The sequence below is a fragment of the Hemiscyllium ocellatum genome, chromosome 34 (genome assembly GCF_020745735.1).
Source record: "Hemiscyllium ocellatum isolate sHemOce1 chromosome 34, sHemOce1.pat.X.cur, whole genome shotgun sequence".
Taxonomy (NCBI): Eukaryota; Metazoa; Chordata; class Chondrichthyes; order Orectolobiformes; family Hemiscylliidae; genus Hemiscyllium; species Hemiscyllium ocellatum.
In genome coordinates this window covers 16483363-16495247 of record NC_083434.1, presented here as the reverse complement: position 1 = coordinate 16495247, position 11885 = coordinate 16483363, and the positions used below count along the sequence as shown (strand labels likewise).

At 37.9% G+C, this 11885-nt stretch overlaps 1 protein-coding gene across 6 annotated transcripts in view; it reads right to left on the bottom strand.

The window, feature by feature from the left end:
• Positions 1-1732: 1732 nt before the first annotated feature.
• The window catches only part of eepd1 (endonuclease/exonuclease/phosphatase family domain containing 1), a 151693-nt gene continuing 141540 nt past the window's right edge, over positions 1733-11885 (bottom strand). For 5 of the 6 annotated variants that reach the window (XM_060849847.1, XM_060849848.1, XM_060849851.1 and 2 more), the window contains 2 exons: positions 10417-10611; positions 1733-2871 (listed from right to left, as the gene is read on the bottom strand). In XM_060849847.1, coding sequence (XP_060705830.1) covers positions 2672-2871; positions 10417-10611 — 395 coding nt within the window. In that variant the 3' untranslated portion in view covers positions 1733-2671. Of the gene's footprint in view, positions 2872-3197; positions 3257-10416; positions 10612-11885 lie in introns of those variants that run through there. The other variant, XM_060849853.1, reaches the window with a different exon arrangement.

Below are 11885 nucleotides of genomic sequence, written 5' to 3'. Positions count from 1 at the left end.
TGCTTATGCTGGAATTGTTTATTGTTGTTGGAATATTTTCTGATGGGTTTCAAGGTCCAGTGCAATATGACATCAGGTTTGTAAATTATCGATGAGGTTGTCACAGGTTTCTCTGTCAGTACTATGCTCATATTATGCTCTTCTTACTCTAGCTCATTCTCTACTCCCTCCCTCTTGGAAGCTGAACTGCCTGCGCTTCTCCTGCCTACAGCTTTAGTGCCGTCTGCAGTGCTATTATGAAGTAGACCACAACATTCTGGACAACTCTGCTGATGTATACTGAAAGGCACTCCCAGATCTTCCAAGGCATCTGAACCTCATTTCAACAAGGGAGATCTGTAGTGATATGATTGCTGTTGTACCTTTCCTCAACATCATTGGCAGCACTCCTAGCACATACATGTCATCAGATCAGTTCCTAAAGGATAGTAGAGCAACCTACTCAATCTTAACACCCATGATACATTGACAGGCCAAGTGAATGGGCAACAAAGTGGAAGATGCAGTATACTGTACAGAACTGTGAGATTATTCACCTTTGTTGTAATAATAGAAGAGCAGAATTTAAACTTCTAAATGTTCACATTCAGAGGGACATGTATGATACAAAGAACAATTGCCTTTGTCGCTATCAATAATGTAGCTTTCCTTTGTTGAGATGGCATTTTTAAAATGGAGATATCAGAACTAAGTTTTAAGAATAAGTGCTAACAAACTGAAGGGAAATTTTACTTATTTTATGCTCATAAAGGTTAGAGCTAATTTTGAGGATTTTCATTCAATTGCTATACCAATTTGTTAAGGAGGCTAAGAACAACCCACTAGATATTAGCTACTGTGCTACTCTCAGAATTATATCACATAATAAATCCAAAATTGGATGCAAATTTAATTCAGCGTGGGCCATCAAAACAATGACAAAATATATCAAGTATTTAAGGATGACAGGACTTTACAACAATGGTGTCCTCGAGGGAACAATTATCTATTAGAGAATCACTCAATATGAAGTGGCTCAATTCAAGCTGGGAGTACTGCAGACTGGCATGTCCACAACATTTGAATATACAGAGACCCCACACTCAAGGACTGAAGAGAAGTAGCCTTGGTTGCTGAGAGATGAAACAGGACAACAAAGCATCAGGATTGTGTGTCTACCAGGAGAAGTTAGGACACTGGGACATAGAGGGTGAGAAGGGAGAAGACAGGATAGGGTCAAGGGTGTGGGGGAAAAGTAAGATAAGGAGTGGGAGACAGGATACAAACCAAGGGGTGGACAGGACATGGCCAGGAGTGTTTGCTTTGCCTTTTATTCAATGTTTTGTTTTTCCATCCTTGCTTTCAAATTATATAAGGGGTACAATATTTCACTATATTGTACAATACTAAATCAGAAAAAAGTCCCTTTTAATATTGGGCAAAGTTTATGGCATTTGTAATGCTTGCCAACTCTCCCTTCAAACTAAAGCTCAATTCTTTGATATTTTCGGTATTAAGTAGGCATGATGCTCAATTTTCTTTTCTTGCTGGATCAACAGCTTTAACCAGTCACAACCCATTCCTAACTTATATTAAGTTTTTGACACTAGGCTGTGCAAGACAAAGAGAGAGCACTTTCTTTCTTTCAGAAATAAAGAGGTCATTGTGATGCTTAAATGATAACATTTTGTAATTAGCATCAGACAAGTATTTTAATCATCTTCATATCTTCAACAATGACAGGTGCATCAACAATTTGCTCACAATGGTTAAGTTTATTAGCTTTTTAATCAAAGGTGCAATTTCAGAGTAACATACAGTCTCATATTACAAGTTGTAATGATAGTAATAGTCATAAATGGTACCATTTTGGTATTCTAGTCACAGGCGCACTGGAGACAGTCAATGTTCAAGTGTCAGACTGTGGATCTAGCTACACTGTGCTAGCACCATTTTACTGCAGAATGCAGACTCATCCCTTAAAACTCCCTGGGTTCAAGCAAATTATGAATTACCCCAGCAGTATGTTACTAATGTGCAACAGACGCAATCTTAGCGTACCAAACATTTTCACTCTCCATAAAGTACTGTACCAATACAAGATCAGTACAAATAGAATTTTTTTTTCTTTTTATATTGCTAATATCAGAATAGGAACAATATATCCTAAAGTTCTGTGCAATAATCACAAAATAAATTTTTTTGTTTTACTATTTTGAGAAGGTTTATGTACAAATTGAACCTTTTATATAATGTGTTATCCAAAGCACAAAATACCAGCAGCAACTGTAGTTTTTGTATTTAGCTTCTGAATTCAAGCTACATCAGTGGTATTGAATTGAATAGTGCAGTACCTTGAAGTTTTTTTGAACTGGAAAAACGGAAGAAGAAACTAAACACAATTCCATTTTCTTTTCCAAAATAGGGTAGATTAATAACATTACGTTAAATTGCCATTTCACTTGGCATAAAGTATCTTTCCTTCAATTTAAAAGTCTCTTCTTACTCCAGTTCCCCTCCAAAAATGAACATTTGACTACATTTCTCTATTACATACTTATTGTAGTAGAAACAAATCACATCACAACTTAATCGTTAAAAAAGGCAGATTAGATGCTTTCACATTCAGTCACTAACTGGCTTCATTGACACATAAATGTCCAGTAACAACATGGTATGCAGCCTTTGTGTGTCACCGTTCATCCTTTGTGCTCCCATCGGCTTGCTCAACAGTCACTGCACTGCCGTTTCCAAATGGCACTTTCCTATTTAAGTCTTTGTCTATGTAGAATTCTGCCCATAATGGACAGTGGTCAGACGCAACTCCACCCCATGACCAACAGTCAGGAATCCAGGGATTGGTGAGACCTTCCCTAACAACAGCCCAATGACCTGCATAACATAGGGAAAACAAAATTGCAAACATATTGAGAGAGAGACAGACAGACAGACAGAAAGGAAGCCTTTCTTCTTAACCTGACATTGTAAGATATGGCAATATCTGAATTTTGAACAAAAAAGGTAAATCTTAAAAATATCAGACTGCTTGTCAAAGTCAAATTTAAATCAGAAATAAAATTGAACTCAAACAATTGAAGTTATTTTTGCACCAAATATTATCAGTACTATTTATGAAAGTATACAACATGGAGGTAAATTATGTCTCTAAAACACCCTCTGCTCTTTTTACCATATTCCTTAAAACTTACCTCTTTGACCAAATGATTAATCACTCATCCTTAAACCTACTGATATAGTTTGTCAGCTTTTATTGCACCTGAATGCACACAACATTCAAAACAAAACAGATTAACCAGTACCTCACATAAAAATACAGCAAACTTTATTTAACTGTTACCTTATCAATTGGCACTCTTGAAAAACCAACAAAAATTAAATACCTCAAATACTGCAATGTACCATAATGTCTGAGTATTTATGCTCTACATTAGATCAACAAACCTGCAGGTGTAGATAGAGAACACAGGCATGGAAATTGTCACTGACACTGTGAAGGGAGAGTGTAGAAGGAAGACTCAAACAAGCAGCAAAGGAGATACTGACTGAGAAAACCGATGAGCCCAAGGACCAAGAGGATCAGACAGCGGCAATGTTAGCAGATTTCATGGATTGTCCTCCAGAAAGACAAGGAGGGAGAGGAAATGGCAGCTGCAGCCACACCGAGCAGCCATATCTGAGGGCATTGGGGGCAGAGATGGTGGCAGTGGTGGGAAGTCACAGTGTGAAGTGCGCTGCTTGTAACCAGGTGAGTATGGTTAGGGAAGATCTTTTCAGTGTTATACTCAGTTTGTGTGTGGGAGGGTGCATTAGCTGAACGAACCGACTTCATCTCCAACCAGCTTCAGGTTGAGGGCAGAAGCACTGTGGAGTCTCTTATCTCCCTCAATTTCTAATGTTTTTTAAAAATATGTATAACTGTGTTCTTATACTGATTTTAGGATGTGTGTTGATGTTTTTACATTGATTTTTTTTTAGGGATGTTACACAGGACATCGGTGAGACCACATTTTTAGTAATGTACAGATTAGCTCCTTATTTAAGGAAGGATGCAAGTGCATTGGAAGCAGTGCAGAGACTAGATTAGATCCCCTACAGTGTGGAAACAGGCCCTTCGGCCCAACAAGTCCACATTGACCCTCCAAAGAGTATCTCACCCAGACCCATTTCCATCTGACTAACGCACCTAACATTATGGGCGATTTAGCATGGCCAATTCACCTGATCTGCACACTTTTGTGACTGTGGGAGGACACTGGAGCACCGAGGCTGGAATCGAACCCGGGTCCCTGGTGCTGTGAGGCAGCAGTGATAACTACTGAGCCACTGTGCCACCATGATGCTTACTAGACTAATACCTGGTGAGGTGGGTTTGTTTTTGAAGGAAAGGACGAACAGGCTTGGCTTGTATCTCATGATGTTTGCAAGAGTAAGACACAACTATATAGGATACTGAAGGATCTTGTCAGGGGGTGCACGGGGAAAGGAGATTTCCTGCCTAAGATATCCTGGCCAATAACTATGAGCAGCTACTTCTGACACTGAATGACTGTTGTCCCCTTGCCCACTTCCATTAGAAAGAATGAAAACTAGACTTCAAAGAACAAAAACTGTATTTTCCAAAACACTACATTCATAATAGGGTATTGTGGTACCCAGTAGATGTTATACTTGTATCCTGGGATGCTGACTTTGTTTGGTGGTGCCATTAATTGCCAGGAGTTGTCAATGCTATTATTTGTCATTTCTATTTGCATTTGGAATCTTGCTCATTACACAACAGGACTAGCAATGATTGGGAAACTCAAACAGACCTGATTTGCCGTTAGTTCTGACTGACTGATCCTGGTTTTGAGTATTCTCTTCACCTTGGCTGGTCATTATGTATGTTCTCAGGTATTTTGAATGAAAATTTACTGTCCCAGTGGTAACTTTGACAATTCTACATTTTTATTAGGCATGCTTATCATTTTTACTTTGGGTATTATAGTAAATTGGTGTGCCAAACATGAACTCTGCCAGTGACTGAATAATTACACTCAGTGGTGATGCTTTCAAATGCAAAGTTTTAATGAGCAGGTTTTGCTTTATTGGTTGACATTGGAGGATTAGATTTTTCACTCTGTGAATCATGCCATCAGTTAGATCTTGGACCTGGGATAATGTAAAGAAGCAGTGAGACCAATAATCCATTTTTCTCACATGTCCTAGTTTGGCTTGCCAATAAATTATGCAGCATTATATTTAATAATCTCTTTAGGAATGCCAAATAATCTAAAATGCAGCTCAATGTATATAATAGCTGTACTCGACGTATTGACAAATGATGGGGTAAAAGTAGTCAACAAGAACTATGCAAGTCATTTCCATGAACATTAAAACCCTGTAATGCAATTCGGCATCAAGGATTGACTGGGAATTCACACAGTATTAATGGTTCTTTGTGCTGATTTGGAATATATTCTTAATGTGCCTTGCAGTTCTTAACAAGTAGAGAAATCACTGCCAATCCTAAGCCAATATACTAACTCTCTTACAAGTCTTCTTATTCCATTTATGCCCACATGAGTGAAGTTTTTGGACAGTATCAGGTCATAATCACTTTGGCATGATAACCTTCCTTCCTTCCTTTACAAATGACACCTTGGGAGATGCTTTGCTCATCCCAAAAAGCCAAAGTTTCTTGTGTTCATGGACATGCTGAATTGAATGAACTCATCCTTCAACAATGTTTTTGTATAATTTCTATAGCATGGAATCTTTTTCTGTATATTCTCTTGGTGGCTTACTTTTGAATTCAGTGAAAGATACTAAGTCAGATCTTAAAATTTTATTGTAATGAAATCAACTTGCAGATCCCAGGATATACCTTCTGTTTTCACCAGGTTGGATAGTCTGCGGAGTGTGACCACCAGGGTACTTGGTTTATACTAAATCTCAAAGTTATACCCTTTGATTTTTAAAATCAGGAAACACTGATGTTTTGGCAATACACTGGTCAATGGTTTTCACCACATCATCTCCAAATAATTTGCAATCAGTTGCTACCACAAATCTTTTGCAGACTACAGAGGCATACAAAACGTAACTTCAAAACTATAGCTAACGGTTCTCACTCAATATCAGAGTGATTGGAATGTGCTCATGAGACAGCTTTTGAAGCCAATGCAAACAATTTGCTTTTTGTAGACATGCTCAGTAAGGCATCTTCAAATATGCTGTATTTCCATGGCCAGAGAATTTGATGCCGACTATTTCAGTGCTGGCAGTCCTCATGCAACAGTAAAGCAACATACTTTCTCAATAATTCCACTAGTAATGAAGATCTTTGAGCAACACAGGAAGGAAATTAGAGACTTAGAAATTTTTGAAGATCAAAATTGTCTGAGTAGTTGTCATGACTTATGTCCTCTATAGTACTTGGATCAGGATGTGAGCCCATATTGGAACAAAGAAAATCAAAAAGATGATCCATGACATTGTTGTTATATTTGACAGCTGAAAACTTCAATGTCTGCTACTTGGAGCAATAAGTGCAGATTATGGTCATATTCTTGCTTTGTTCTACCTAACCCAGCAATGTCATCGATACAGATAGGTCCTTGAACATAGATTAAATTGCAACCAATGTGAGCTTAAAAGAAACCTTGCTTAACTCAGAGACCAAAGTGAAATTGATGAAAACAGTATTTTGAGAATGGAATAAAGAATGTCATGACTTCTGCAGACTCATTCACAAACCATGGTGGCCAGTAAACCACGCATGGCATCACTGCTTCCATTGATTGTGACTAGTGTTAGGTCATGACATGCTGATAGATCTGCAATAGCTGACCCAGCTGTGTCCATGATATGGAACATCTGTAGGATTGATTATACTTCCACTCCAGCACCATTGCTCCTGAACATGGAATTGGTGAACTTTTGTATGCTGAAGGATCTACATTTATAAGTTTCATGAGGGCTTTCCATGTCTGGTACACTTTTATTTGGAGGTCACAGGAGTAGGAAATTGGCACTTGCCTCATGTCAATGTTATAGCTTCTGGAAGACAAATAATTTGAATTTTGGCAAACTCCTAGTCATAGTGATAATGTGAACGTTTTCCACATGATTCAGTGTGAAATAAGTGCTCAGCAGTCTTTCTTATTGTGTGTGTGTCACCAGTTTCAGTTTGGTGATCAGTATTCATCCCTGGCAGAATCGTCTTTATTCCAACTTGAGGATACTCTCTGTTTACATCTTATATGGGTTGGTGCACCCTTCATTGTAGTTACTTCAGTGTTTGCTCTAGTATATTGATTGAAATGGCCATTTTTGCCTCCTGCCTTGCAAATTTGATTGGAGGCGAAGCATTTCTTGGTGCATGCACAAGACTACACCTTTCACATGGCTTGCTATATTGGAGTCTTCAAATTATTGTATCAAGTGTTGAGTTCGAAGTTAGGATCTGTAAGCTTCATTGACCTTTGAGTATCATTTCATATTTGTGTCAATTCTTCAGTAGCTCTTTGATGCTATAAGCTTTTTGTTTGTCTAACAAATCTTTCTGGAAAACTTACTTGTTGTTGGATGTGACCACCAACCCGACAGTTCTACTGGTGAGCTCCCTACCAGAAAGATCATATAATGAACCTTTTCCTCTGCAAATCCTCAAAGTGGCCAGTGGGTCCTGTAAGCTTCTGTCTAAATGATATAAATTTTAATCAATGAATATCGAAGTTTAATCTGATCCTTAATTAGCTTTCTAATGTGATCCACACCTTTTGGGATCTTTTAACTCTTGGGCTAATGGTCCTGATGTGGTGACTCTATGTAGAACTGCATTCCCAGCTGTTAAACAAACCTTAATGTCCTATTTTTCTGTATTAGGCACATCCAAATCTAGAAACCATAGTTCAGAAAAACATTTAAAGCATTTTAAATTCTATTAGGAGTCTGCTACATCTGAATGAGGGAATTTTGTGGACATCCTGATCATATGCCCTTGATCTTGCTTTGTTCAGCATCATCAACACACAGTCTGATCACTTGCCTTTCTCAAGTGAGTTAAATTGGCTTCTTTAGAAGGATTTGTCTGCTTACTGCCATGCTGTGTTTTCACCAATCTTAGTGCTGTAACAAACAAAGATAACCAGGATTGTCTCATGCACGTTAACATGATTTATCAATCTCAACCATGTGTTGGACCTGTAGATTAACTTCCATGGTGACTGCTCAAGTACAATAGGTCTCATCAGCATGTTTTTTTTCTACCCCTGTTTAGGTTAATGATATTGTTTTAATAATCAGACTCTCATCAGAGACCAATAATGTCAGTAGGTCTGTTTAATTAACACGCTAAAAAGTTAAGTAGATATTGCAGCAGACTATCTGCCAGAGTCACAGCATTATATACACACAGCACAAGGAGTCCTTAAAGGTGAACTCTCTTAAAGGCAAAATTCACCTATGACAAAAGATGATTGGGGGTTGATGGAAATTTGGAATAATCAGATTAGTCACAATCTTCTTGAATGGCAGAGCAGGCTTGATGGGCAAAGTGATCTACTCCTGCTCCTAATTTGTATGTTCCTCTGATAATGGTTCTGCAATTCAAGGGGAGTTTTCTCATTTCGTGAAAAATGCAAATTATTGTTTTCCAAAGTTTACTTGTTTTGTGTGAATGGTATACTGTCAATTTAAGCAATACCTTGACAAATATCTCTTTATTCATCTACAGAGCATGGTTAACACCTATTCTGAGCCATTACTTCCCCACCCAGTCATTACAGTGAGTGTATCTGAAATCCCCTGATAAAATAACCTTTGCAGAATCTGATAAGAAAAAAAAGGAGGATGCTGCAATGCTTCTAGCAAAAGGTGATGACTAAATGGTCATCTGGGATCTTTGCTGATAGTATTCAGACCCATGTTGCCAGAAATACAAGTAGTGTGGATATCTGACAGGATAAAAATCAGCCTCACCTACAAAAACCCTGTGGTATATACAAGCAACAATAAACTACTCAGTCCTTGGAACCTGCCCTCCCTGGACATCAACACCTCAACGTCTATACACCTTAGCCCCATATCCCTTTAATCCCTTATATAACATAACAAATCATAATCTTAGAAGTACTGTTATCATTTGGGTTCATACATAAATGATTGACTTTAAGGACCAGATGATGGGCAGTAAATGGTATTAGTTGAACTTTGTTAGCAAGTCTGCAACTTCAGATAATAGGAAGCAAAAAACATAAGATTTCGAAGAGATTATAAAGAAAAAAATGTTCTATAAATAAGTACGTAATTTTTTGTGTTTCAAGTAGTGTATTAGATGATATTATGAACCTTTTGACCAGCACTGTAGAAGATATCCATCATCATCAGCATCACATGGTGGGGAGTGAAGACTGATTGAATCCCTGAAGTGAAGGATGGACTGAGTAATACAGATGTAATTTTTACCATTATCTTAAAGTATACATTCTGGCCTTTTATGTTATGGGTCCTTTTTATGATAAGTATTTTATGTTAAATAACAAAATGTCAGGCATTAGAGAAATATAGTTGATTAGATCAGTGGATTTTCTCTGAAGTATAAGCAATATGGAGATGGACAACTATGGGATGTACAGCAACACTTCTGGTAAGGTGTAATTTATAGCAATACATGAATAGCTTACAACTTCCATTTCAAATACTGACACAGGAATTTACAAATGGGAAAAATTGATTGCACCATTTCCAGACAAGAAATCATAGAATACCTACAGTATAGAAAGAGGCCATTCAACCCATCAAATCTGCACTGACCTTCTGAAGAATATCCCAACCAGACCCAGCCTTCCACCCTATCCCTATATTTTACACTGGCTAATCTATCTAACTTGACACTATGGGCAATTTAACATGGCCAATGCACCTAAACTTTGAACTGTGGGGGGAAACTGGAGCACCTGGAGTAAACCCATGCATACACAGGGAGTATGTATCAACTCCACACAGACAGTACCCAGGCTGGAATTGAACCCTAGTCCCTGGCACTATAAGGGAGCAATGCTAAGCACTAAGCCACCATACTGCACACAGATTTTGGATTCTTAATTGGATTATAGTTTTCATTGCGTCCCTGAGTAAAGAGAAAAGTGAGTGGAATGGTTTTACGAGGATTTGTATTCTCATGCAGCATTTGCATGCATGACAAACAGCAAACACAAAGCATACTGGACTCTGGTTCATCTATTCCACCAAATACCACTGCATTACATTGTAAGTGTAGTTCTGAAAAATGTTAGTTAGAAAGGAGCATTCAAATGATTTAATTTAACCACATATCTACATGTGACTTGTACAATTTTTACCTAAGGAAAAAAGAACAAATTGTACAATTTGCATGGCCACCAAATTGCCCTCATTAGATTTGATGCATACCTGAATATGTTTTCTTGAGTGAGCGACTGATCCAGATGTTGTCTGTAGACTTTGAACCTTGGGGGTTCTTAGTGCTAATATTTGTGTAAGTATTGGCTGGAACACAGTGAAAAAATCTCTCTTTTCTTAGGAGGTCAAAATCATTCACATCAGGTGACAGATTGAAGTCTCCCAAAATAACAATGTCCTTTTCACCTACAAATGAAACAAATCATTTCAACAATTGTCATTAACAGCTCTATCAAGAGAAGACAGGCTTATTAGTAGGGTGCAGTCAATCACAATGGAACAGTTTCAATCCAGGGTGCGTTCAATATGTAAGAGAATCTGTCTCTTCAGGAGCAAAGAGCGACCACCAATATCCATGAATCTGGTTTTGACTCAGTATTATTATTTTCTTCTTCATAACAGAAGTTTTAGGAGATATAACTTTTTCCCTGCTCCTGGCCTGAAGGAACAAACTGGCTTTTTGGTCATGTTGGTTTGATGGAATCATTGGTCTCCCACAGTGCAACACAAGACAGCAGCACAGGTTATTTGTATGAGGTGAAGTTGTCTAGGGAAGCCAGCAGCAATTGTAACTCAGAATTGACAAAGGTGAGCGTCAGAAGTAGAGAGGGCTAGATAGGGAATGATGTGACCAGTGTTACAGAGGTGAAAGTAAATGATCTCAGTGATTGGCAAGATGTGGATTTCAATCAGAGTTGAAGATATCAACATTTTAACAAGCCCTCATGTCCCTAATACTGGAGCAGGACGCCCAGGTTTAAGTCACACCTGTTTCAGAGGTGCATTTATACCTCAGAACAGGTGGATGAGAAGACTAGGTTAAATTTTTTTAAAAATTATAACAGTGACTTCAAAAGTACTTAGTTGACTTTAAAGTACTTTGGAATATCTTGAGGTCTTGAGAGGTGCTATATACATAAAGTCATACAGAACTACAGCAATGGAAAAGACCTCCAGCCCACTACATCTTTGCCAGTCAGAAACAACCACCTAACTATTCTAATCTCATTTCCAGCACATGACTAATAACCTTGTAAGCCTTGTGCATGTCTAAACATTTCTCAAAATTATTTATTTCATTATTTCAAACAATCTGGTTCAGTCTAAAGGAGATGAATGGATTCAGTGCCAAAGAAATGAAGCTTTTGACACAAGCTAAACACAATGTCTTCAGTCATCCTAATAAACAAACAAACAAACATTGTGTAGGGAGCTTGTTAAACTGAATGAATGATGGCTGTTAACCACTTGGTATGTAATTCAGTGCAAGAGATCCAATTGGTTTTTGCAATGCTCCAACAGCAGACACTGGAATGCACTACTGAACAACAAAGTTGTGAACTGTTGGCTGCAGCTGGGCAGGCAGAATGTATGACTTTTAAACAAAAATCAATTATTTAAATGTTTTTGAACTGATAGAATAAAATTCAATGCAACAATGCAACATTTATTCAGGAGGA